Source organism: Salmo salar, chromosome ssa15 (assembly GCF_905237065.1).
Source record: "Salmo salar chromosome ssa15, Ssal_v3.1, whole genome shotgun sequence".
Taxonomy (NCBI): domain Eukaryota; kingdom Metazoa; phylum Chordata; class Actinopteri; order Salmoniformes; family Salmonidae; genus Salmo; species Salmo salar.
In genome coordinates, this window is record NC_059456.1 from 5514558 (window position 1) to 5537666 (window position 23109).

Sequence of the window (23109 nt, forward strand, 5' to 3'; positions counted from 1 at the left end):
CTAGTGTATCCAACACGTCTCCATGTACATTTTTCTAAGGAATGTATTGTCTAACGAATCGGATTTTGGATAATGTCTTTAGAATAAAGACGGTCAATCTGGGTATCCACTCCGTGAACGAAACTGAGAAGGCTTACAGACAGGTCAGAGATGTGGAGAAGCACGTTCCTTATTATTACAATGCTGCGGACCACCGCCACGACATCATGCTGCTCCAGGTCAGGAGAATTCAGAAACAATAATTGCACCAAACACAATCCATGATATTTCTCATTCAAAATTAGCTGTGAAAACAGATTGAGAGACCCACCACATGTATTTGAGAATAGTGTTGTTTTTAATTAGTAATTGTTAGTATTGTAATGAAACAGACAGGGAGCAGGTCTCGAACCCTCGACCTTCTAGCCCGAAGTCTGGCGCGCTATCGACTGTACCGCAAAAGCATGCTCAAACTGCAGAGTCGACTTCCGCGTTTATAATCCCAGGATCGTCACACTAATAACAACAACAACAAATAATGGATTGGATTTATAAATAGCGCCTTTCTACCTACGGATGTACTCAAAGCGTTTTACATAGTAAGGGGGAAACTCACCTCAACCACCGACAATGTGTTGCACCCAATTGGGAGATGTGGGCTACCATTGTTTGTACCAGAACGTTCACTACACATCAGCTAATAAGATGCATGTACTTGTGTCACCTTGCATGTGTCCTAGTCTTGTTGACTCATAACCCGCAGTCCCCGCGGTTATATCCACCGGGCAGACGGGTTTAGGGTCAATATTGTAATGACCCGGCTGGGTCATAAAGGAAAAAGAGACAGACTCTAGGTGTGCAGGTCAGAACACAGGTTTATTCCTAAACTGGGCTATTGTTCAGGCCACAGCCCACACCGCTAAATGCCGAACGTACACAATTATACCAAGTCTAATTAAGGGTTACTCCCATAGGAACAGATCAAGGCCCCGAACAGAAAAGAGAGAGAAGATGAGACAGTAATCTCTATTTATGCATTTCCAAATCCCACGGGATTACCCATCATACCCCCCCAACCTTTCCCTCTGTCCTGACATATTTAACCCCTGCTAGTAGCCATGAGAACCATAACACACCCACAAACACAGAACACAATACCGGGTCGTTACAGTATTGTGTGGCAGAAAGGCAGGTGAGTGACTGAAGGACGGGTTGAATAAAGCGAAAACAATCTTTAAAATATCCATACATGTATACTTATTGTGCAGTTTATATCTATAGGCTACCTTGAGGTTATTCTTGCAGTAGTACATAAACCTAAACTTAACCGAAGGGTTTAACCGTAAATGCGCCAAATAGCCCACACGCCAATCAACAAATCATGCTTATAGGAACAGGCAGACCAAGTTAATGTCAATCCACGGAGGCAAAAGTGACATTGTCGGAGTTTAATTCAATAAGACAAAAGCTGCGAAAGGAGAGTTAAAAAAGAGAAGGGAGGGCCAGAAAAGTAATATTTGGGAAAGATTGGTGAAGTGTTAAGAGGATGATAGCAGTGCCGTCCGTCTATGTTATGTGTGATTGTGAGGCGCTATACAAATTCCACAGTCACAAAACGACCGAGGTAAAAACAGTTTCAAGTTGGATATTCAACGGATATTAGCGCTTTCAAACCTCAATAGCTTTCAAACCACAGACTCCAAATCAGTGTCACTATGTTGGAAAAATGGCGCGCAACATTGCACAGGTCTTATTTTCACGATTTGGGGATTCATTTGCTTTCCAAAGCTAATAAACATGTGGAAATGTATTCCTAGTTTAATTAGTTAGGGAACGTAAACAAAGTACAAACTTTTTTTAAATGATGAAAGTGTACTACTGGCATCAGTCTGATCACAGAGCGGCTGTGGTGAACCTTGAAAAATGGATGTCAAAACGTGAGATGAAAATGGACAAACATTTTCGCATGACTAGGACACATGCAAGGTGACACATGTATAAGGCCAGGCAGTGGATATTCTGAAAGTAGTATGAGGGTTGTAGGTCACATGACCAGGGAACTATTGAAATTACAAAAGTAAAAAAATTCATGTAAAATCGTGTGAGATGAAAATGAACTAAAGAGTGTGCAATGTGTAGGCCCACTGAGTGGACATTCTGAACCTTGTTTGAGGTCAGTAGGTCACATGACCAAGGAGCTATTGAAATTTAACATATTGAAAAATTCATGTAAAAATCGTCCGAAATGAAAAATGGACAAACGAAAGTTTGTGCTACATTTAAGGCTACTCAGTGGACATTCTGAAACCTTGTTTGAGTCCAGTAGGTCACACCAAAGACCTATTGAAATTAGAAAGTTTGAATAATTAATGTAAAAAAAAACGTGTGAGATAAAACACATCCTGCACCGCATGTCAACACACCGTTCTGCCATCTTTGACTGTAGCCTATAGCGCATGTTCTATATTTGCAGGTTAGGGTTTTGTGCAGGCCTCAGATTTTTCACATGATCAGATATAGTCGGGCGGTTTCGAATGGGTTATTAGCAATTGCGGGCGGGTGACCAAACAGCCGACCTGCGCACCACTAATGTGTGTGTCGTCGTCATATCTAAATACCAGGACTGGATCAATACAACCATCCAAACCGCTGGCTGATTTAGTCAACTACTGTCTATTCTGAAAAACATTGCTATACAGTGAGAAAAAAATGCCATTTAATATAAAAAAAAATGGAGTAACTGGAAAACACAAAGTGTCTTTCTCCTTAAATATTAATTAATATCATATAAAAATCAATAATCAAATGAGCGTGTTGTGAACAGTCAAGTCGTGAAAGTATAACATTGTTCTCTGAATTATTGGGTGATATAACGCCACAATTTAATTTACATTATTGCTTACTTTCCCTCATTTGAAAATCAATTAAAAAAAAAAGTAAAACTCCAATTGTTATATTAATTCTTTTAGTACCACATCAACTGCTATAAGCCCCGTCCATCACAACACCAGAGGTGCGTTCAGTTCCCTTGAACGTCTGCTATGTTGCGGAACGTTTCCCCCAAAAGTTCAGAAAAAATAAAAGAACAGACTGAAGTCCGTTTGCTCCTGTTTGGTGGGTGGCGACGTGTGACTTAATGCAACAAGTGATGTATTTAAAGGGCAGTGGTCATGCTGACAGCGTTCCCCAACCCACAACCAAACCAGTTTTTTTTTTTTTAATTGGTCATTCAGTACAGCCCCGTTTCCGTCCAATTGAACGTTTCAGAACGTAAAAACATACTGCATGCAGCCCTGTTGTAAGCCCTGCCTACAAGCATCACGTCTTCTGCAGTGAGAAAGACAAAGAATGAAAGTGAGAGAAACGTAAAAAAAACAACCCATATTTATGTTGATTTATTTTTTGTACTTTCACTATTTGCACATTGTTACAACACTGTATATATACTCATCATCAAGCTGGAGGCCCTGGGTCTCAACCCCACCCTGTGCAACTGGGTCCTGGGCTTCCTGACGGGCCGGCCCCAGGTGGTGAAGGTAGGAAACAACATCTCCACTTTGCTGACCCTCAACACGGCGGCCCCACAAGGGTGCGTGCTCAGCCTCGTCCTGTACTCCCTGTTCACCCACGACTGCATGGTCATGCATGCCTCCAACTCAATCATCAAGTTTGCAGACGACACAACAGTAGTGGGCTTGATTACCAACAACGACGAGACGGCCTACAGGGAGGAGGTGAGGGCCCTCGGAGTGTGGTGTCAGGAAAACAACCTCTCACTCAACATCAACAAAACAAAGTGGATGATTGTCGACTTCAGGAAACAGCAGAGGGAGCACCCCCCCTATCCATATCGAAGGGACAGCAGTGGAAAAGGTGGAAAGTTTTAAGTTCCTGGGCGTACACATCACAGACAAACTGAAATGGTCCACCCACACAGACAGTGTGGTGAAGAAGGCGCAACAGCACCTCTTCCAACATCAGGAAGCTGAAGAAATTTGGCTTGTCACCCAAAACCCTGACAAACTTTTACAGATGCACAATCGAGAGCATCCTGTCAGGCTGTATCACCGCCTGGTACGGCAGCTGCTCCGCCCATAACCGGAAGGCTCTCCAGGGTAGTGAGGTCTCCACAACACATCACCGGGGGCAAACTACCTGCCCTCCAGGACACCTACACCACCCGATGTCACAGGAAGGCCAAAAAGATCGTCAAGAACAACAACCACCCGAGCCACTGCCTGTTCACCCCGCTATCATCCAGAAAGCGAGGTCAGTACAGGTGCATCAAAGCGGGGTCCGAGAGACTGAAAAACAGCTTCTATCTCAAGGCCATCAGACTGTTAAATAGCAATTACTAACTCAGAGAGGCTGCTGCCTACATTGAGACAGTCACTTTAAATAATGCCACTTTAAATAATGCCGCTTTAATAATGTTTACATATCTTACATTACTCATATTGGGCAGCAGGTAGCCTAGTGGTTAGAGCATTGAACTAATAACCGAAAGGTTGGTAGATCGAATCCCCGAGCTGACAAGGTAAAAATCTGTCGTTCTGCCCCTGAACAAGGCAGTTTAACCCACTGTTCCTAGGCTGTCATTGTAAATAAGAATTTGTTCTTAACTCACTTGCCTAGTTAAATAAAATATCATATGGATATACTGTATGCCATCGCTCATCCATATATTTATATGTACATATTCTCATTCACCCCTTTAGATTTGTGTGTATTAGGTAGTTGTTGGGAAATTGTTATATTACTTGTTAGATATTACTGCACTGTCGGAACCAGAAGCACAAGAATTTTGCTACACTCACATTAACATCTGCTAACCATGTATGTGACAAATTAAATTTGATTTGCTGTACATAATGACATTTGAAATGTCTTTATTCTTTTGGAACTTCTGTCGGTGTAATGTTTACTGTTAACTTTTATTGTTTATTTCACTTTTGTTTATTACCTACTTCACTTGCTTTGGCAATGTTAACATATATGTTTCCCATGCCAATAAAGCCCCTTGAATTGAATTGAAACGGACCGAGAGTGCTGCCACGTTCAAATTTCCGACTTCAGTGCGTTCAAAACAATTGGGAACTCGGAAGAAAATGAGCTTCGAATGGGAAAAATCCAACTCTGGAATTTGGGCCTCTTTCTAGAGCACCGACTTTCCGACCTGAACATCACTGACGTCATGATTTGACCTCGTATTCTTCCGAGTTCCCAGTTGTTTTGAACGCATCACAGGGGGTCAGGAGGAGATGAGAGACACCCCACCTACCCAACGGACCAATCAGACTGACACATTAACCTTTTTAACCCCTCGCCCCTGCAGCAATTGGGTTTCCTGGGTAATAACACAATTGCACTTTTCACAAACGAACTCAAACTGCAGAACCAAATAACTCACCTGAAGTGCAGACAAAAAAATATATATTTTATTTATTTATTTAACTAGGCAGGTCAGTTATGAACAAATTCTTATTTTCAATGGCGGCCTAGGAACAGTGGGTTAACTGCATTGTTCAGGGCAGAACGACAGATTTTTACCTTGTCAGCTTCGGGATTTGTTCTAGCAACCTTTCAGTTACTAGTCCAACACTCTAACCACTAGGCTACCTGCTGGTTACTAGTCCAACACTCTAACCACTAGACTACCTGCTAGTCCAACGCTCTAACCACTAGGCTACCTGCTGGTTACTTGTCCAACACTCTAACCACTAGGCTACCTGCTAGTCCAACGCTCTAACCACTAGACTACCTGCTAGTCCAACGCTCTAACCACTAGGCTACCTGCTGGTTACTTGTCCAACACTCTAACCACTAGGCTACCAGCTAGTCCAACGCTCTAACCACTAGGCTACCAGCTAGTCCAACGCTCTAACCACTAGGCTACCTGCTAGTCCAACGCTCTAACCACTAGGCTACCTGCTAGTCCAACGCTCTAACCACTAGGCTACCTGCTAGTCCAACGCTCTAACCACTAGGCTACCTGCTGGTTACTAGTCCAACACTCTAACCACTAGGCTACCTGCTAGTCCAACACTCTAACCACTAGGCTACCTGCTAGTCCAACACTCTAACCACTAGACTACCTCCTAGTCCAACGCTGTAACCACTAGACTACCTGCTAGTTACAAGTCCAACGCTCTAACCACTAGACTACCTGCTAGTCCAACGCTCTAACCACTAGTCTACCTGCTAGTCCAACGCTCTAACCACTAGGCTACCTGCTGGTTACTAGTCCAACACTCTAACCACTAGGCTACCTGCTAGTCCAACACTCTAACCACTAGGCTACCTACTAGTCCAACGCTCTAACCACTAGGCTACCTGCTGGTTACTAGTCCAACGCTCTAACCACTAGGCTACCTGCTGGTTACTAGTCCAACGCTCTAACCACTAGACTACCTGCTAGTCCAACGCTCTAACCACTAGGCTACCTGCTAGTCCAACGCTCTAACCACTAGGCTACCTGCTAGTCCAACGTTCTAACCACTAGACTACCTGCTAGTCCAACGCTCTAACCACTAGGCTACCTGCTAGTCCAACGCTCTAACCACTAGGCTACCTGCTGGTTACTAGTCCAACGCTCTAACCACTAGGCTACCTGCTGGTTACTTGTCCAACGCTCTAACCACTAGGCTACCTGCTGGTTACTAGTCCAACGCTCTAACCACTAGGCTACCTGCTGGTTACTAGTCCAACGCTCTAACCACTAGGCTACCTGCTGGTTACTAGTCCAACGCTCTAACCACTAGGCTACCTGCTGGTTACTAGTCCAACGCTCTAACCACTAGGCTACCTGCTGGTTACTAGTCCAACGCTCTAACCACTAGGCTACCTGCTGGTTACTAGTCCAACGCTCTAACCACTAGGCTACCTGCTGGTTACTAGTCCAGCGCTCTAACCACTAGACTACCTGCTAGTCCAACACTCTAACCACTAGGTTACCTGCTGGTTACTAGTCCAATGCTCTAACCACTAGGCTACCTGCTAGTCCAACGCTCTAACCACTAGGCTACTTGCTAGTCCAACGCTCTAACCACTAGGCTACCTGCTAGTCCAACGCTCTAACCACTAGACTACCTGCTGGTTACTAGTCCAACGCTCTAACCACTAGGCTACCTGCAGGTTTCTAGTCCAATGCTCTAACCACTAGGCTACCTGCTGGTTACTAGTCCAACGCTCTAACCACTAGGCTACCTGCTGGTTACTTGTCCAACACTCTAACCACTAGGCTACCTGCTAGTCCAACGCTCTAACCACTAGGCTACCAGCTAGTCCAACGCTCTAACCACTAGGCTACCTGCTAGTCCAACGCTCTAACCACTAGGCTACCTACTAGTCCAACGCTCTAACCACTAGGCTACCTGCTAGTCCAACGCTCTAACCACTAGGCTACCTGCTGGTTACTAGTCCAACACTCTAACCACTAGGCTACCTGCTAGTCCAACACTCTAACCACTAGGCTACCTGCTAGTCCAACACTCTAACCACTAGACTACCTCCTAGTCCAACGCTGTAACCACTAGACTACCTGCTAGTTACTAGTCCAACGCTCTAACCACTAGACTACCTGCTAGTCCAACGCTCTAACCACTAGACTACCTGCTAGTCCAACGCTCTAACCACTAGTCTACCTGCTAGTCCAACGCTCTAACCACTAGGCTACCTGCTGGTTACTAGTCCAACGCTCTAACCACTAGGCTACCTGCTAGTCCAACGCTCTAACCACTAGGCTACCTGCTAGTCCAACACTCTAACCACTAGGCTACCTACTAGTCCAACGCTCTAACCACTAGGCTACCTGCTGGTTACTAGTCCAACGCTCTAACCACTAGGCTACCTGCTGGTTACTAGTCCAACGCTCTAACCACTAGACTACCTGCTAGTCCAACGCTCTAACCACTAGGCTACCTGCTAGTCCAACGCTCTAACCACTAGGCTACCTGCTGGTTACTAGTCCAACGCTCTAACCACTAGGCTACCTGCTGGTTACTAGTCCAGCGCTCTAACCACTAGACTACAGGCTAGTCCAACACTCTAACCACTAGGTTACCTGCTGGTTACTAGTCCAACGCTCTAACCACTAGGCTACCTGCTAGTCCAACGCTCTAACCACTAGGCTACTTGCTAGTCCAACGCTCTAACCACTAGGCTACCTGCTAGTCCAACGCTCTAACCACTAGGCTACCTGCTAGTCCAACGCTCTAACCACTAGGCTACCTGCTAGTCCAACACTCTAACCACTAGGCTACCTGCTAGTCCAACGCTCTAACCACTAGGCTACCTGCTAGTCCAACGCTCTAACCACTAGGCTACCTGCTAGTCCAACGCTCTAACCACTAGACTACCTGCTAGTCCAACGCTCTAACCACTAGGCTACCTGCTGGTTACTAGTCCAACGCTCTAACCACTAGACTACCTGCTAGTCCAACGCTCTAACCACTAGGCTACCTGCTAGTCCAACGCTCTAACCACTAGACTACCTGCTAGTCCAACGCTCTAACCACTAGACTACCTGCTAGTCCAACGCTCTAACCACTAGACTACCTGCTTGTCCAACACTCTAACCACTAGGCTACCTGCTAGTCCAACGCTTTAACCACTAGGCTACCTGCTGGTTACTAGTCCAACGCTCTAACCACTAGGCTACCTGCTGGTTACTTGTCCAACGCTCTAACCACTAGGCTACCTGCTGGTTACTAGTCCAACGCTCTAACCACTAGACTACCTGCTAGTCCAACGTTCTAACCACTAGACTACCTGCTAGTCCAACGCTCTAACCACTAGGCTACCTGCTGGTTACTAGTCCAGCGCTCTAACCACTAGACTACCTGCTAGTCCAACGCTCTAACCACTAGACTACCTGCTAGTCCAACGCTCTAACCACTAGGCTACCTGCTAGTCCAACGCTCTAACCACTAGACTACCTGCTAGTCCAACGCTCTAACCACTAGGCTACCTGCTAGTCCAACGCTCTAACCACTAGGCTATCTGCTAGTCCAACGCTCTAACCACTAGGCTACCTGCTAGTCCAACGCTCTAACCACTAGGCTACCTGCTAGTCCAACACTCTAACCACTAGGCTACCTGCTGGTTACTAGTCCAACACTCTAACCACTAGACTACCTGCTAGTCCAACGCTCTAACCACTAGACTACCTGCTAGTCCAACACTAACCACTAGGCTACCTGCTAGTCCAACACTCTAACCACTAGACTACCTGCTAGTCCAACGCTCTAACCACTAGACTACCTGCTAGTCCAACGCTCTAACCACTAGGCTACCTGCTAGTCCAACGCTCTAACCACTAGGCTACCTGCTAGTCCAACGCTCTAACCACTAGGCTACCTGCTGGTTACTAGTCCAACGCTCTAACCACTAGACTACCTGCTAGTCCAACGCTCTAGCCACTAGGCTACCTGCTAGTCCAACGCTCTAGCCACTAGGCTACCTGCTAGTCCAACGCTCTAGCCACTAGACTACCTGCTAGTCCAACGCTCTAACCACTAGGCTACCTGCTAGTCCAACGCTCTAACCACTAGGCTACCTCCTAGTCCAATGCTCTAACCACTAGGCTACCTAATCTAGTTGATATTTACATGGTGCAGTCGTCATCACGTCATTATGAGATATGTAACCCTGATATCTATTATGAGATATAGTATGTTATCTAGAGACAGGGTGACACAATTCCCGTAACTTAACCCCAAACTCCCTGTTTTTACAGGAATCCCGGGTGGAGTATTCCCAGACGTCTTGCTTATTCCCTCCCTGATTTATATTTGTGTAACCCCTATCGAGATCATTCATCTACTGTCCTCCAGGGGTCCAATTATGTCAATGACCCACTCACCTTGTGTCCCAGCTCCCTAATGAAAAGGACAGAGTAAAACCTGAAGACTTTCATCTGCAGTTGAATAATGGACGCATCGTATTACTTTTAAAAAACACGGAAATCGTTCCAATGGTTTTTTTCCCCCTGTTCATTTTCCACATTTGGATTTTTACCCCAAAAATTCAATCAATTGTTACTTTGGCGTTACATTTTGGTAGTAATTCCCTCTTGGACAAGGTGCATTTTATCAATATATTCGCCTCAATTTACTCTCACATTCGCAATGATAATTATTGATAAAAAGTGACCTTGTCCGAGAGAGATTTGCAAGGGTAAGCCTATGTAACCAACTTCACATAGCCCCCCAGAAGAAAGCCACACAGACACCCACATTTCAGGTTGACTTGTTTTTTATCTGCAGTAAAAGATATAAAACAGTGATGACAGGCATTGACAGGACGGTCACAGCCACAGGCTCTCAGAATATCTCTCTCAGACTGAACAGCAGGCAGACCAACTTTCCAAATAAGGGAGAAGCACTCGAAACCCACTAGTTGTTCTTTCAAAGAAAATGGTAAGTCCGAAGACCTCTCGTATTGCCAACCTTACTACAATGGCAGCAAATATTTTTATGAATTCAACAAACACATAACGAAACTTTTATTTATATCACACCTTTTCTTGAAGTGAATGGTTTCACCCACTACTCTACCCGCGAACTGCGGTGCTCTTTGATATCTACATTGCGCACGAGGTTGATGGAAACTCTATATTTTCACTTTTTATTCACACCTACACGAAACACAGACCTTATAGTTCTAAAATCCCTGATGGAAAAAAATGATTGGTGTAAAAACGATTGGAACCATTTCCGGGTTTTATGACTCCATACTGTGGTACTCAATAGCCTTGATCTAGATCAGTAATTTTGTTGTAGCCCTGAACCAGCTCACCTGATTCACACAGTCAAGGGCTTGATGATTAGTTGATAAATTGAATCAGGTGTGATAGATCCAGGAATAGATTAAACACATGTGGAAAATCTCAATTGCACACTCCTCACTTCCTCTCTCCCTTCTCTAAACCCATTGGAATTTTGTCATCCAACGGGTTTTGAGAAGGAGGTGAGTGCAGTATGGAACATTGAGCAATGGTGGAAGCATTGTGTGAATCTGTTGTCTCGAGTACAGTTAGTGAGAATGACTGGAGGATGGTAAAGAAGAGTGGGGTAAAAAGGGCTGGAAATTAACAGCAGTTTATGGTTGGAGTGTGATTCACGAGCAATTCCTAGACCACCTCACCTTCCTAGACCACCTCACCTTCCTCACCCTCCTAGAACACCTCACCCTCCTAGACCACCTCACCTTCCCCACCCTCCTAGAACACCTCACATTCCTCACCCTCCTAGACCACCTCACCCTCCTAGAACACCTCACCTTCCTCACCCTCCTAGACCACCTCACCCTCCTAGACCACCTCACCCTCCTAGACCACCTCACCCTCCTAGACCACCTCACCTTCCTCACCCTCCTAGAACACCTCACCCTCCTAGAACACCTCACCCTCCTAGACACCTCACCCTCCTAAACCACCTCACCTTCCTAACCCTCCTAGAACACCTCACCCTCCTAGACCACCTTACCTTCCTCACCCTCCTAGACCACCTCACCCTCCTAGAACACCTCACCTTCCTCACCCTCCTAAACCACCTCACCTTCCTCACCCTCCTAGAACACCTCACCCTCCTAGACCACCTCACCTTCCTCACCCTCCTAGACCACCTCACCCTCCTAGACCAGCTCACCCTCCTAGACCACCTCACCCTCCTAGACCACCTCACCTTCCTCACCCTCCTAGAACACCTCACCCTCCTAGACCCACTCACCTTCCTCACCCTCCTAGAACACCTCACCCTCCTAGACCCTCTCACCTTCCTCACCCTCCTAGAACACCTCACCTTCCTCACCCTCCTAGACCAACTCACCCTCCTTGAACACCTCACCCTCCTAGACCACCTCACCCTCCTAGACCACCTCACCCTCCTAGAACACCTCACCCTCCTAGACCACCTCACCTTCCCCACCCTCCTAGAACACCTCACATTCCTCACCCTCCTAGACCACCTCACCCTCCTAGAACACCTCACCTTCCTCACCCTCCTAGACCACCTCACCCTCCTAGACCACCTCACCCTCCTAGACCACCTCACCCTCCTAGACCACCTCACCTTCCTCACCCTCCTAGAACACCTCACCCTCCTAGAACACCTCACCCTCCTAGACACCTCACCCTCCTAAACCACCTCACCTTCCTAACCCTCCTAGAACACCTCACCCTCCTAGACCACCTCACCTTCCTCACCCTCCTAGACCACCTCACCCTCCTAGAACACCTCACCTTCCTCACCCTCCTAAACCACCTCACCTTCCTCACCCTCCTAGAACACCTCACCCTCCTAGACCACCTCACCTTCCTCACCCTCCTAGACCACCTCACCCTCCTAGACCACCTCACCCTCCTAGACCACCTCACCCTCCTAGACCACCTCACCTTCCTCACCCTCCTAGAACACCTCACCCTCCTAGACCCACTCACCTTCCTCACCCTCCTAGAACACCTCACCCTCCTAGACCCTCTCACCTTCCTCACCCTCCTAGAACACCTCACCTTCCTCACCCTCCTAGACCAACTCACCCTCCTTGAACACCTCACCCTCCTAGACCACCTCACCCTCCTAGACCACCTCACCCTCCTAGACCACCTCACCCTCCTAGACCACCTCACCTTCCTCACCCTCCTAGAACACCTCACCTTCCTCACCCTCCTAGAACACCTCACCCTCCTAGACCACCTCACCTTCCTCACCCTCCTAAACCACCTCACCTTCCTCACCCTCCTAGAACACCTCACCCTCCTAGACCACCTCACCTTCCTCACCCTCCTAGACCACCTCACCCTCCTAGACCACCTCACCCTCCTAGAACTCCTCACCCTCCTAGAACACCTCACCCTCCTAGACCCACTCACCTTCCTCACCCTCCTAGAACACCTCACCCTCCTAGAACACCTCACCCTCCTAGAACACCTCACCTTCCTCACCCTCCTAGAACACCTCACCCTCCTAGACCCTCTCACCTTCCTCACCCTCCTAGAACACCTCACCTTCCTCACCCTCCTAGAACACCTCACCTTCCTCACCCTCCTAGACCACCTCACCCTCCTAGAACACCTCACCCTCCTAGAACACCTCACCCTCCTAGAACACCTCACCTACCTCACCCTCCTAGACCACCTCACCCTCCTAGACCACCTCACCCTCCTAGAACACCTCACCCTCCTAGAACACCTCACCCTCCTAGACCACCTCACCCTCCTAGACCACCTCACCCTCCTAGACCACCTCACCCTCCTAGACCACCTCACCCTCCTAGAACACCTCACCCTCCTAGACCACCACACCTTCCTCACCTTCCTAGACCACCTCACCTTCCTAGACCACCTCACCCTCCTCACCCTCCTAGACCACCTCACCCTCCTAGACCACCTCACCCTCCTAGACCACCTCACCCTCCTAGACCATCTCACCCTCCTAGAACACCTCACCCTCCTAGACCACGTCACCTTCCTCACCCTCTTAGACCACCTCACCTTCCTAGACCACCTCACCCTCCTAGAACACCTCACCTTGCTAAACCACCTCACCTTCCTCACCCTCCTAGACCACCTCACCTTCCTAGACCACCTCACCTTCCTCACCCTCCTAGACCACCTCGCCCTCCTAGACCACCTCACCCTCCTAGACCACCTCACCTTCCTCACCCTCCTAGACCACCTCACCCTCCTAGACCACCTCACCTTCCTCACCCTCCTAGACCACCTCACCCTCCTAGAACACCTCACCTTCCTCACCCTCCTAGAACCCTCACCCTCCTAGACCACCTCACCTTCCTAGACCACCTCACCTTCCTGACCCTCCTAGAACACCTCACCTTGATCCAAGATGGCGTAGCAGTCAGACGTCTGTTGTCTAGTCCCGTCCCATGTATATATATTTTTCTTTGTATATATTTCATATATTTTTTTTTAAAATCTCAATTCCCATCTACGGACTGAACATACTCTCTTTCAATCCGCCTCACCCGATGTGGTATGGATCTGCAATTGTTTTTTACACTTTAGAACCGGAACCCCCAACAGAAGGGTGATGTGGTCTAAGATGGCGCCGGAGGAAATGGCTGCCGTTTTACGGTCTCCTAACCAATTGTGCTATTATGTTTTTTTTTTTTTTTTGCGATATTTGTAAATTATTTTGTAATGTTTCTGCAATCGTATCTTACGGCACAAAATAGCTTCTGGATATCAGGACAGCGATCACTCACCTCGGATTAGACAAAGATTTTTTTCAACAACAAGCAGGACGAAGAGGACGAAGAGCCGGATGCCTCGTCCGGACCCGCAGAAGGCGCAGAAGGCGCCAACGTGCAATCATTGGACAATAAACTAGACGAGGTACGATCACGAATATCCTACCAACGGGACATCAAAAACTGTAATATCCTATGTTTCACGGAATTGTGGCTGAATGACGACATGGATATTCAGCAAGTGGGATATACGCTGCACCGGCAGGATAGAACAGCACACTCCGGTAAGACGAGGGGGGGCGGTCTGTGCATATTTGTAAACAACAGCTGGTGCACGAAATCTAAGGAAGTCTCTATAGATTTTGCTCGCCTGAAGTAGAGTATATTGTGATAAATTGCAGGCCACACTACTTGCCTAGAGAGTTCTCAGCTATACTTTTCGTGGCTGTTTATTTACCACCACAAACAGATACGGGCACTAAGACCGCACTCAGTCAGCTGTATAAGGAAATAAGCAAACAGGAAACCACTCACCCAGAGGTGGCGCTCCTAGTGGCCGGAGACTTTAATGCAGGGAAACTTAAATCAGTTCTACCAGATTTCTATCAACATGTTAAATGTGCAACCAGAGGGAAAACAATTCTAGATCACCTGTACTCCACACACAGAGACGCGTACAAAGCTCTCCCTCGCCCTCCATTTGGTAAATCCGACCACAACTCTATCCTCCTGATTCCTGCTTACAAGCAAAAATTAGAACAGGAAGCACCAGTGACTCGGTCTATAATAAAGTGGTCAGATGAAGCAGATGCTAAACTACAGGACTGTTTTGCTATCAGAGACTGGAACATTGAGGAATACACCACATCAGTCACTGTCGTCCCCACAGTGACTGTACGTACTTACCCCAACCAGAAGCCATGGATTACAGGCAACATTGGCACTGAGTTAAAGGGTAGAGCTGCCGCTTTCAAGGTGCAGGACTCTAACCCGGAAGCTTACAAGAAATCCTGCTATGCCCTGCGACGAACCATCAAACAGGCAAAGCATCAATACAGGGCTAAGATTGAATCATACTACACCGGCTCCGACGCTCGTCGGATGTGGCAGGGCTTGCAAACTATTACAGACTACAAAGGGAAGCACAGCCGCGAGCTGCCCAGTGACGCGAGCTGCCCAGTGACACAAGCCTACCAGATGAGCTAAATCACTTCTTTGCTCGCTTCGAGGCAAGCAACACTGAGGCATGCATGAGAGCATCAGCTGTTCCGGACGACTGTGTGATCACGCTCTCCGTAGATGATGTGAGTAAGACCTTTAAACAGGTCAACATACATAAGGCTGCGGAGCCAGATGGATTACCAGGACGTGTGCTCCGGGCATGTGCTGACCAACTGGCAGGTGTCTTCACTGACATTTTCAACATGTCCCTGATTGAGTCTGTAATACCAACATGTTTCAAGCAGACCACCATAGTCCCTGTGCCCAAGAACACAAAGGCAACATGCCTAAATGACTACAGACCCGTAGCACTCACGTCCGTAGCCATGAAGTGCTTTGAAAGGCTGGTAATGGCTCACATCAACACCATTATCCCAGAAACCCTAGACCCACTCCAATTTGCATACTGCCCCAACAGATCCACAGATGATGCAATCTCTATTGCACTCCACACTGCCCTTTCCCACCTGGACAAAAGGAACACCTATGTGAGAATGCTATTCATAGACTACAGCTCAGCGTTCAACACCATAGTACCCTCAAAGCTCATCACTAAGCTAAGGAACCTGGGACTAAACACCTCCCTCTGCAACTGGATCCTGGACTTCCTGACGGGCCGCCCCCAGGTGGTGAGGGTAGGTAGCAACACATCTGCCACGCTGGTCCTCAACACTGGAGCTCCCCAGGGGTGCGTGCTCAGTCCCCTCCTGTACTCCCTGTTCACCCACGACTGCATGGCCAGGCACGAGTCCAACACCATCATTAAGTTTGCAGACGACACAACAGTGGTAGGTCTGATCACCGACAATGACGAGACAGCCTACAGGGAGGAGGTCAGAGACCTGGCCGGGTGGTGCCAGAATAACAACCTATCCCTCAATGTAACCAAGACTAAGGAGATGATTGTGGACTACAGGAAAAGGTGCACGGAGCACATCCCCATTCTCATCGACAGGGCTGTAGTGGAGCAGGTTGAGAGCTTCAAATTCCTTGGTGTCCACATCAACAACAAATTAGAATGGTCCAAACACATCAAGACAGTTGTGAAGAGGGCACGACAAAGCCTATTCCCCCTCAGGAAACTAAAAAGATTTGGCATGGGTCCTGAGATCCTCAAAAGGTTCTACAGCTGCAACATCGAGAGCATCCTGACCGGTTGCATCACTGCCCGGTACGGCAATTGCTTGGCCTCCGACTGCAAGGCACTTCAGAGGGTAGTGCGTACGGCCCAGTACATCACTGGGGCAAAGCTGCCTGCCATCCAGGACCTCTACAACAGGCGGTGCCAGAGGAAGGCCCTAAAAATTGTCAAAAACCCCAGCCACCCCAGTCATAGACTGTTCTCTCTACTACCGCATGGCAAGCGGTACCGGAGTCCCAAGTCTAGGACAAATAGGCTTCTCAACAGTTTTTACCCCCAAGCCATAAGACTCCTAAACAGGTAACCAAATGGTTACCCGGACTATTTGCATTGTGTGCCCCCCCCCAACCCCTCTTTTACGCTGCTGCTACTCTCTGTTTATCTTATATGCAGGGTCACTTTAGCTATATGTTCATGTACATACTACCTCAATGGCCCGACCAACCAGTGTTCCCGCACATTGGCTAACCGGGCTATCTGCATTGTGTCCCACCACCCGCCAACTCCTCTTTTTACGCTACTGCTACTCTCTGTTCATCATATATGCATAGTCACTTTAACCATACCTACATGTACATACTACCTCAATAAGCCTGACTAACCGGTGTCTGTATATAGCCTTGCTACTGTTATTTTCAAATGTATTTTTACTGTTGTTTTTATTTCTTTACTTACCCACACACACACACACACAGACACAGACACAGACACATACCTTTTTTTCACACAATTGGTTAGAGCCTGTAAGTAAGCATTTCACTGTAAGGTCTATACCTGTTGTATTCGGCGCACGTGACAAATAAACTAGATTGGATTTGAGAAGCTAGCTAGCTAACTAGCTACTAGCTAGTAGTCAGTTAGCCACTGCTAGAGGTCATAACCGTTAACTCGGCCAGTCTCAGCCCGGTCAATTCCTGCCAGTCTGCACAGCGCGATATCAACCCAGAGCATATAGGACTGCTTTTTCTCTACCACATCTCCGGATTCCTATCGCAAGCTCTGAACCTTGACAGCGGATCATCGCAGCTAGCTAGATGCTATCCGAGTGGCTGCTCCTGGCTAACGTCTCTGTCCCGAAGCAAAAAAACTGCTGAAGAGGTCCATCTGCCAATTTCTTGGGCTACAATACCTATTTTGGTTCACCCCAGACTTGACTGCCCTTGACCAGCACAAAAACATCCTGTGATGTTCTACATTAGCGTCGAATAGCCCCACGATAGGCAACTTTTCAGGGAAGTCAGGAACCAATGTATTCAGTCAGTTAGGAAAGCTAAGGCTAGCTTTTTCAAACAGAAATGTTCATCTTGTAGCACTAATTCCAAAACGTTTTGGGACACTGTAAAGTCCATGGAGAATAAGAGCACCTCCTCCCAGCTGCCCACTGCACTGAGGATAGCAAAACCCACCCGTAGCATGCGCTCCAGCAGGTATATTTCACTGGTCACCCCCAAAGCCAACACTGCCTTTGGCCGCCTTTCCTTCCAGTTCTCTGCTACCAATGACTGGAACGAATTGCACAAATCACTGAAACTAGAGTCTTATATCTCCCTCTCTAACTTTAAGCATCAGCTGTCAGAGCAGCTTACCGATCACTGTACCTGTACACAGCCAATCTGTAAATAGCACACCCAATTACCTCATCCCCATATTGTTATTTATCCTCTTGCTCTTTTGCACCCCAGTATCTTTACTTGCACATCTATCACTCCAGTGTTAATGCTAAATTGTAATTATTTCGCCTCCAAGGGCTATTTATTGCCTTACCTCCCTACTCTTCTACATTTGCACACACTGTACATAGATGTTTATATTGTGTTATTGACTGTACGTTTATTCCATGTGTAACTCTGTGTTGTTGTTTTTGTCGCACTGCTTTGCTTTATCTTGGCCAGTTGTAAATGAGAACTTGTTCTCGACTGGCCTACCTGGTTAAATAAAGGGGGAAATATAAATAAAAATGACTGACTAATGCAGTGTTGTATATAGTGGTGTATATAGTGATATTACTCCCTACTGAGGAATGCATTGTAGACCTGACTAGAACTGGTCCTAGATCAGTGGAGCTCCTTACTGAATAATGCAGTGTTGCTTTGGCATCCTGACTAGAACTGGTCCTAGATCAGTGGAGCTCCTCACTGAATAATGCAGTGTTGCTCTGGCATCCTGACTAGAACTGGTCCTAGATAAAGAATAGCAGCTCTATCTGCCAACTCTACCAGCTTTTCTTGATAGTATAAAGTTAAATGCAGAACATGAATACAAGCTGCTGACAGAATGTGTTATTAGTATTGATACACAGTTCATTTTTATCTCAAGACAAACCTGTATAAATATAAATGCAGTTTTTAAAAAGTATTGATGAGTATTAAGAAATATTAAATATCTCCATTGAAAAATAGGTATGCTGACCTTATAGTAAGTAGTGCACTACTTTTGACCAGGGTCCACAGGGAAGTAGTGCACTATGTAGTGAATAGGGTGCCATTTGTGACTCAAAGGGAAAATAACGAGTGAAAGGTGAAACCTCTGTAAATGATGTAACTTTCTTGTGTAACTGAGTCATTGGGTTTTCATACGAATGGAATGACTTCGTTGTTGGCATTCTGTCTCTACTATTGGTGAAAAGATTCTCTTCTTCAACAGACTGAGTGGGCTAACAGTGTAACCATGTACTTCTATTCTAGCAACTAAACTAGACAGTAAACTACTTTTTGTGGATCGAGGGTCATTGTGTAAAGCTCTAATAATACTGGAGTAAATTATATACTCTTGTTTCTCCTTTTATCATTTGTTTTGTCATTGTCATCTTGTTTTACACATTCAGTCATCTTGTTTTAAAGAAATTGTGATTTAAGGTGATGAATGGTGACATTTAAGTAAAGGTGTGTGTGTGTGTGTGTGTGTGTGTGTGTGTGTATATGCTTGTGTGTTTCCACTTTGAGGTGAACATCAGACCACATCCTCTATAATAAGTATAAAGAGAGAGATCAGAGAGCATCACAGCACAATAGACTCTGAACTACAGAGGTTACATCAGAGTTAAATAACCATGATCCTCTCTACAGCAGCCAGTTTCTGGACCTCTACCATGATCCTTCTATATCTGCACTCAGGTAGGGGTGTGTGTGTGTGTTTATGTTATCCAACAAATATATATTATTATTTCTCTAATGAATTACAGTTGGTGTTTTGTCCCTGCTCCTAGGTGACTGTGCAGAGATCATTGGTGGAAAGGAGGTGACGCCTCACTCCTTACCCTACATGGCTCTACTGGAGGACAACAAAGGAAACAAAATGTGTGGAGGAATCCTGATCCACCAGCAATGGGTCCTGACTGCAGCCCACTGTACTGAGTAGGTCCAATATCAGTGTTGTTGTCCATGTACAGATGCTGTCACTGTAATGGTTTGCTTAGCAAATCCGTCTCAAATGTTAGATTTTTTGGCGTTGTGCTTCTGAGATTGTGTCATTGTAGTTGTTGGGCTGCGTCCTTCAGCTGATCTAACAGAAGGTTGTGTTTCTGTCTGAAGCATCAACAAGGTGTTTCTAGGGGTCCACTCCATCAAACAGGAGGAGAAGGAGACTAGACAGGTCCGTAAGGTTAAAGGTCGCATCCCTCATCCCTGTTATGACCCCGAATTCAAAGTCAACGACATCATGCTGCTGAAGGTCAGTCACTACCGTGGTGTCAGCCATTCTTTAATTCTAGAGACAGTTGAAGGAGAATTGCCACAAACTTCTTCTTCTTCTTTCCAGTTGGATAAGAAAGTAAAGCCGACTAAGGCGGTGAAACCTCTAGCGTTACCTGTCCCTGTGGCAGACGTCCAAGCAGGGACCAACTGCTCAGTGTCTGGATGGGGAGCCACCAAGAACAATGCTAAAACCATGTCTGACGTCCTGAAATCTACCATTGTCACCGTGATCGACAGGAGGAAGTGTAACTCTGCAGAATACTACAACATGTCCCCAATCATCACCTACAGCATGCTGTGTGCCGGCTCTGTGGACAACACCAGGGTGGACTCATGTCAGGTGTGTGTTCGTCTCAGAGGAGGCTGGTGGGAGGAGCTGTAGGAGGACGGACTCATTGTAACAGCTGGAATGGAATTATTGGAACGGTGTCCAACACATCAAACAGATGGAAACCACATGTTGGACTCTGTTCCATCGATGCCTTATCAGCCATTACAATGAGCCCATCCTCCTAAAACTCCTCCTACCAGCCTCCTGTGTGTGTGTCTGTGTGTGTGTCTGAGTGTGTGTCTGAGTGTGTGTGTGTGTGTGTGTGTCAGTGTACCCGCTGATAAAAGTTGTAATATATTTTGCAGGGAGCCAATGATCAAGCATTGATTAATGCGTTAAACTGTATATATTGTTTGTAAATGACAAAGTAATCACGTATGAATTGATGTGCTGTGTGTTTCAGGGAGACTCTGGTGGCCCGTTGGTGTGTGTTAAAGTAATATATGTGCTGTGTGTTTCAGGGAGACTCTGGTGGCCCGTTGGTGTGTGTTAAAGTAATATATGTGCTGTGTGTTTCAGGGAGACTCTGGTGGCCCGTTGGTGTGTGTTAAAGTAATATATGTGCTGTGTGTTTCAGGGAGACTCTGGTGGCCCGTTGGTGTGTGTTAAAGTAATATATGTGCTGTGTGTTTCAGGGAGACTCTGGTGGCCCGTTGGTGTGTGTTAAAGTAATATATGTGCTGTGTGTTTCAGGGAGACTCTGGTGGCCCGTTGGTGTGTGTTAAAGTAATATATGTGCTGTGTGTTTCAGGGAGACTCTGGTGGCCCGTTGGTGTGTGTTAAAGTAATATATGTGCTGTGTGTTTCAGGGAGACTCTGGTGGCCCGTTGGTGTGTGTTAAAGTAATATATGTGCTGTGTGTTTCAGGGAGACTCTGGTGGCCCGTTGGTGTGTGTTAAAGTAATATATGTGCTGTGTGTTTCAGGGAGACTCTGGTGGCCCGTTGGTGTGTGTTAAAGTAATATATGTGCTGTGTGTTTCAGGGAGACTCTGGTGGCCCGTTGGTGTGTGGAGGTGAGCTAAGGGGAGTCGTGTCCTTCGGTATAAAATGTGGCATCAAGACCAAACCTGGAGTGTACACACTCATATCAAGAATGAACCTTGACTGGATCAACAAAACCATGCGGAAGTCATTGATTGACTGATTGACACCTGCTTTCTCAGGCTTTTCTCAATAATTGTGAAATTATTTAATGTTTACTGAATTTGAATTATAGCTCATGTGCTGGAAGCTGTGAAGTATGTTTGAACTCTTGACAATCTTTGCTCTCTAAAATTAAAATGTGAAAACAAACAGACATTTCAGGTGTTTTACTCTCCTTTTAGTTGTTATATGTTCAACCTGACATGTCAAGTCTTGTACTAGTTGTAAATAAATCACATGCGATAGTGAAAGACTGGAAGTGTCGTCTTTTTAAACATGAAAGTAACACAGTGAATAACTATTATGGACATTTTCAGAAATTACAACGCAAAAATAAAAACATGTCCTATTTGTAGCACCTTCAATACATGCATTTCTATAGCCCCCAAAGTATATTTTTACAGTGGAGTATCAAAAATGGCTTTGCGGTGGCTTGAAAACAGCGCCCCCCTGTCTGTCATCTGGTGTAAACAAAATCAAATAAAAAATAGTTGTCACATGCGCCTCATACAACAGTTGTAGACTTTAACGTGAAATTCTTACTTACAAGCCCTTAACCAATAATGCATTTCAAGAAATAGAGTTAAGAAATTATTTGCTAAATAAAATGTAGTACTTTTTTTATATAAAGTAACACAATAAATAACAATAACGAGGCTATATACAGGGGGTACCGGTACCGAATCAATGTGCGGTTAGTTGAGGTAATTTGTACATGTAGGTAGGGGTGAAGTGACTATGCATAGATAATAAACAGCGAGTAGCAGCAGTGTAAAAATTAAGGGGGGAGGGGGTGTCAATACAAATAGTCCGGGTGGCCATATGATTAATTGCTCGCCAGTCTTATGGATTGGGGGTAGAAGCTGTAAAGGAGTCGTTTGGACCAAGACTTGGCGCTCCGGTACCACTTGCTATGATGTAAGAGAGAGAACGGTCTATGACTTTGGTGACTAGAGTCTTTGACAATTTTTTGGGTCTTCAATACCCGACTAAGATCGAATCGTACTACACCGGCTCTAACGCTCGTCGGATGTGGCAGGGCTTGCAAACCAATACAGACTACAAAGGGAGCACAGCCGAGAGCTGCCCAGTGACACGAGCCTACCAGACGAGCTAAACTACTTCTATGCTCGCTTCGAGGCAAATAACACTGAAACATGGATGAGAGCACCAGCTGTTCTGGAAGACTGTGTGATCACGCTCTCCGCTTCTGATGTGAGTAAGACCTTTAAACAGGTCAATGTTCACAAGGCCGTAGGGCCAGATGAATTATCAGGACATGTACTGCGCGCTTTCGCTGACCAACTGGCAAGTGTCTTCACTGACATTTTCAACAGCTCCCTGTCCAAGTCTGTAATACCAACATGTTTTAAACAGACCACCATAGTCCCTG

The 23109-nt window shown here is 46.3% G+C and overlaps 1 protein-coding gene across 4 annotated transcripts; it reads left to right on the forward strand.

Moving 5' to 3' along the window:
• The first annotated feature begins 1094 nt into the window (after positions 1-1094).
• On the forward strand, positions 1095-21967 carry graa (Granzyme A). Of its 4 annotated transcripts, none has more exons than XM_045695185.1 (6): positions 1095-1171; positions 19492-19662; positions 19755-19902; positions 20080-20218; positions 20306-20581; positions 20976-21546. In XM_045695185.1, the coding sequence occupies exons 2-6, from the start codon at positions 19599-19601 to the stop codon at positions 21063-21065; spliced, it is 717 nt and encodes a 238-aa protein (XP_045551141.1). In that variant the 5' UTR covers positions 1095-1171; positions 19492-19598; the 3' UTR covers positions 21066-21546.
• The last annotated feature ends 1142 nt before the right edge of the window (positions 21968-23109 follow it).

Coding starts and splice junctions, on each gene's coding strand:
- graa (XM_045695183.1), top strand. CDS start 19,599: ATGATCCTCTCTACAGCAGCCAGTTTCTGGACCTCTACCATGATCCTT. Junction 19,663..19,754: donor CCTTCTATATCTGCACTCAG/GTAGGGGTGTGT, acceptor CCCTGCTCCTAG/GTGACTGTGCAGAGATCATT. Junction 20,219..20,305: donor ACGACATCATGCTGCTGAAG/GTCAGTCACTAC, acceptor TCTTCTTTCCAG/TTGGATAAGAAAGTAAAGCC.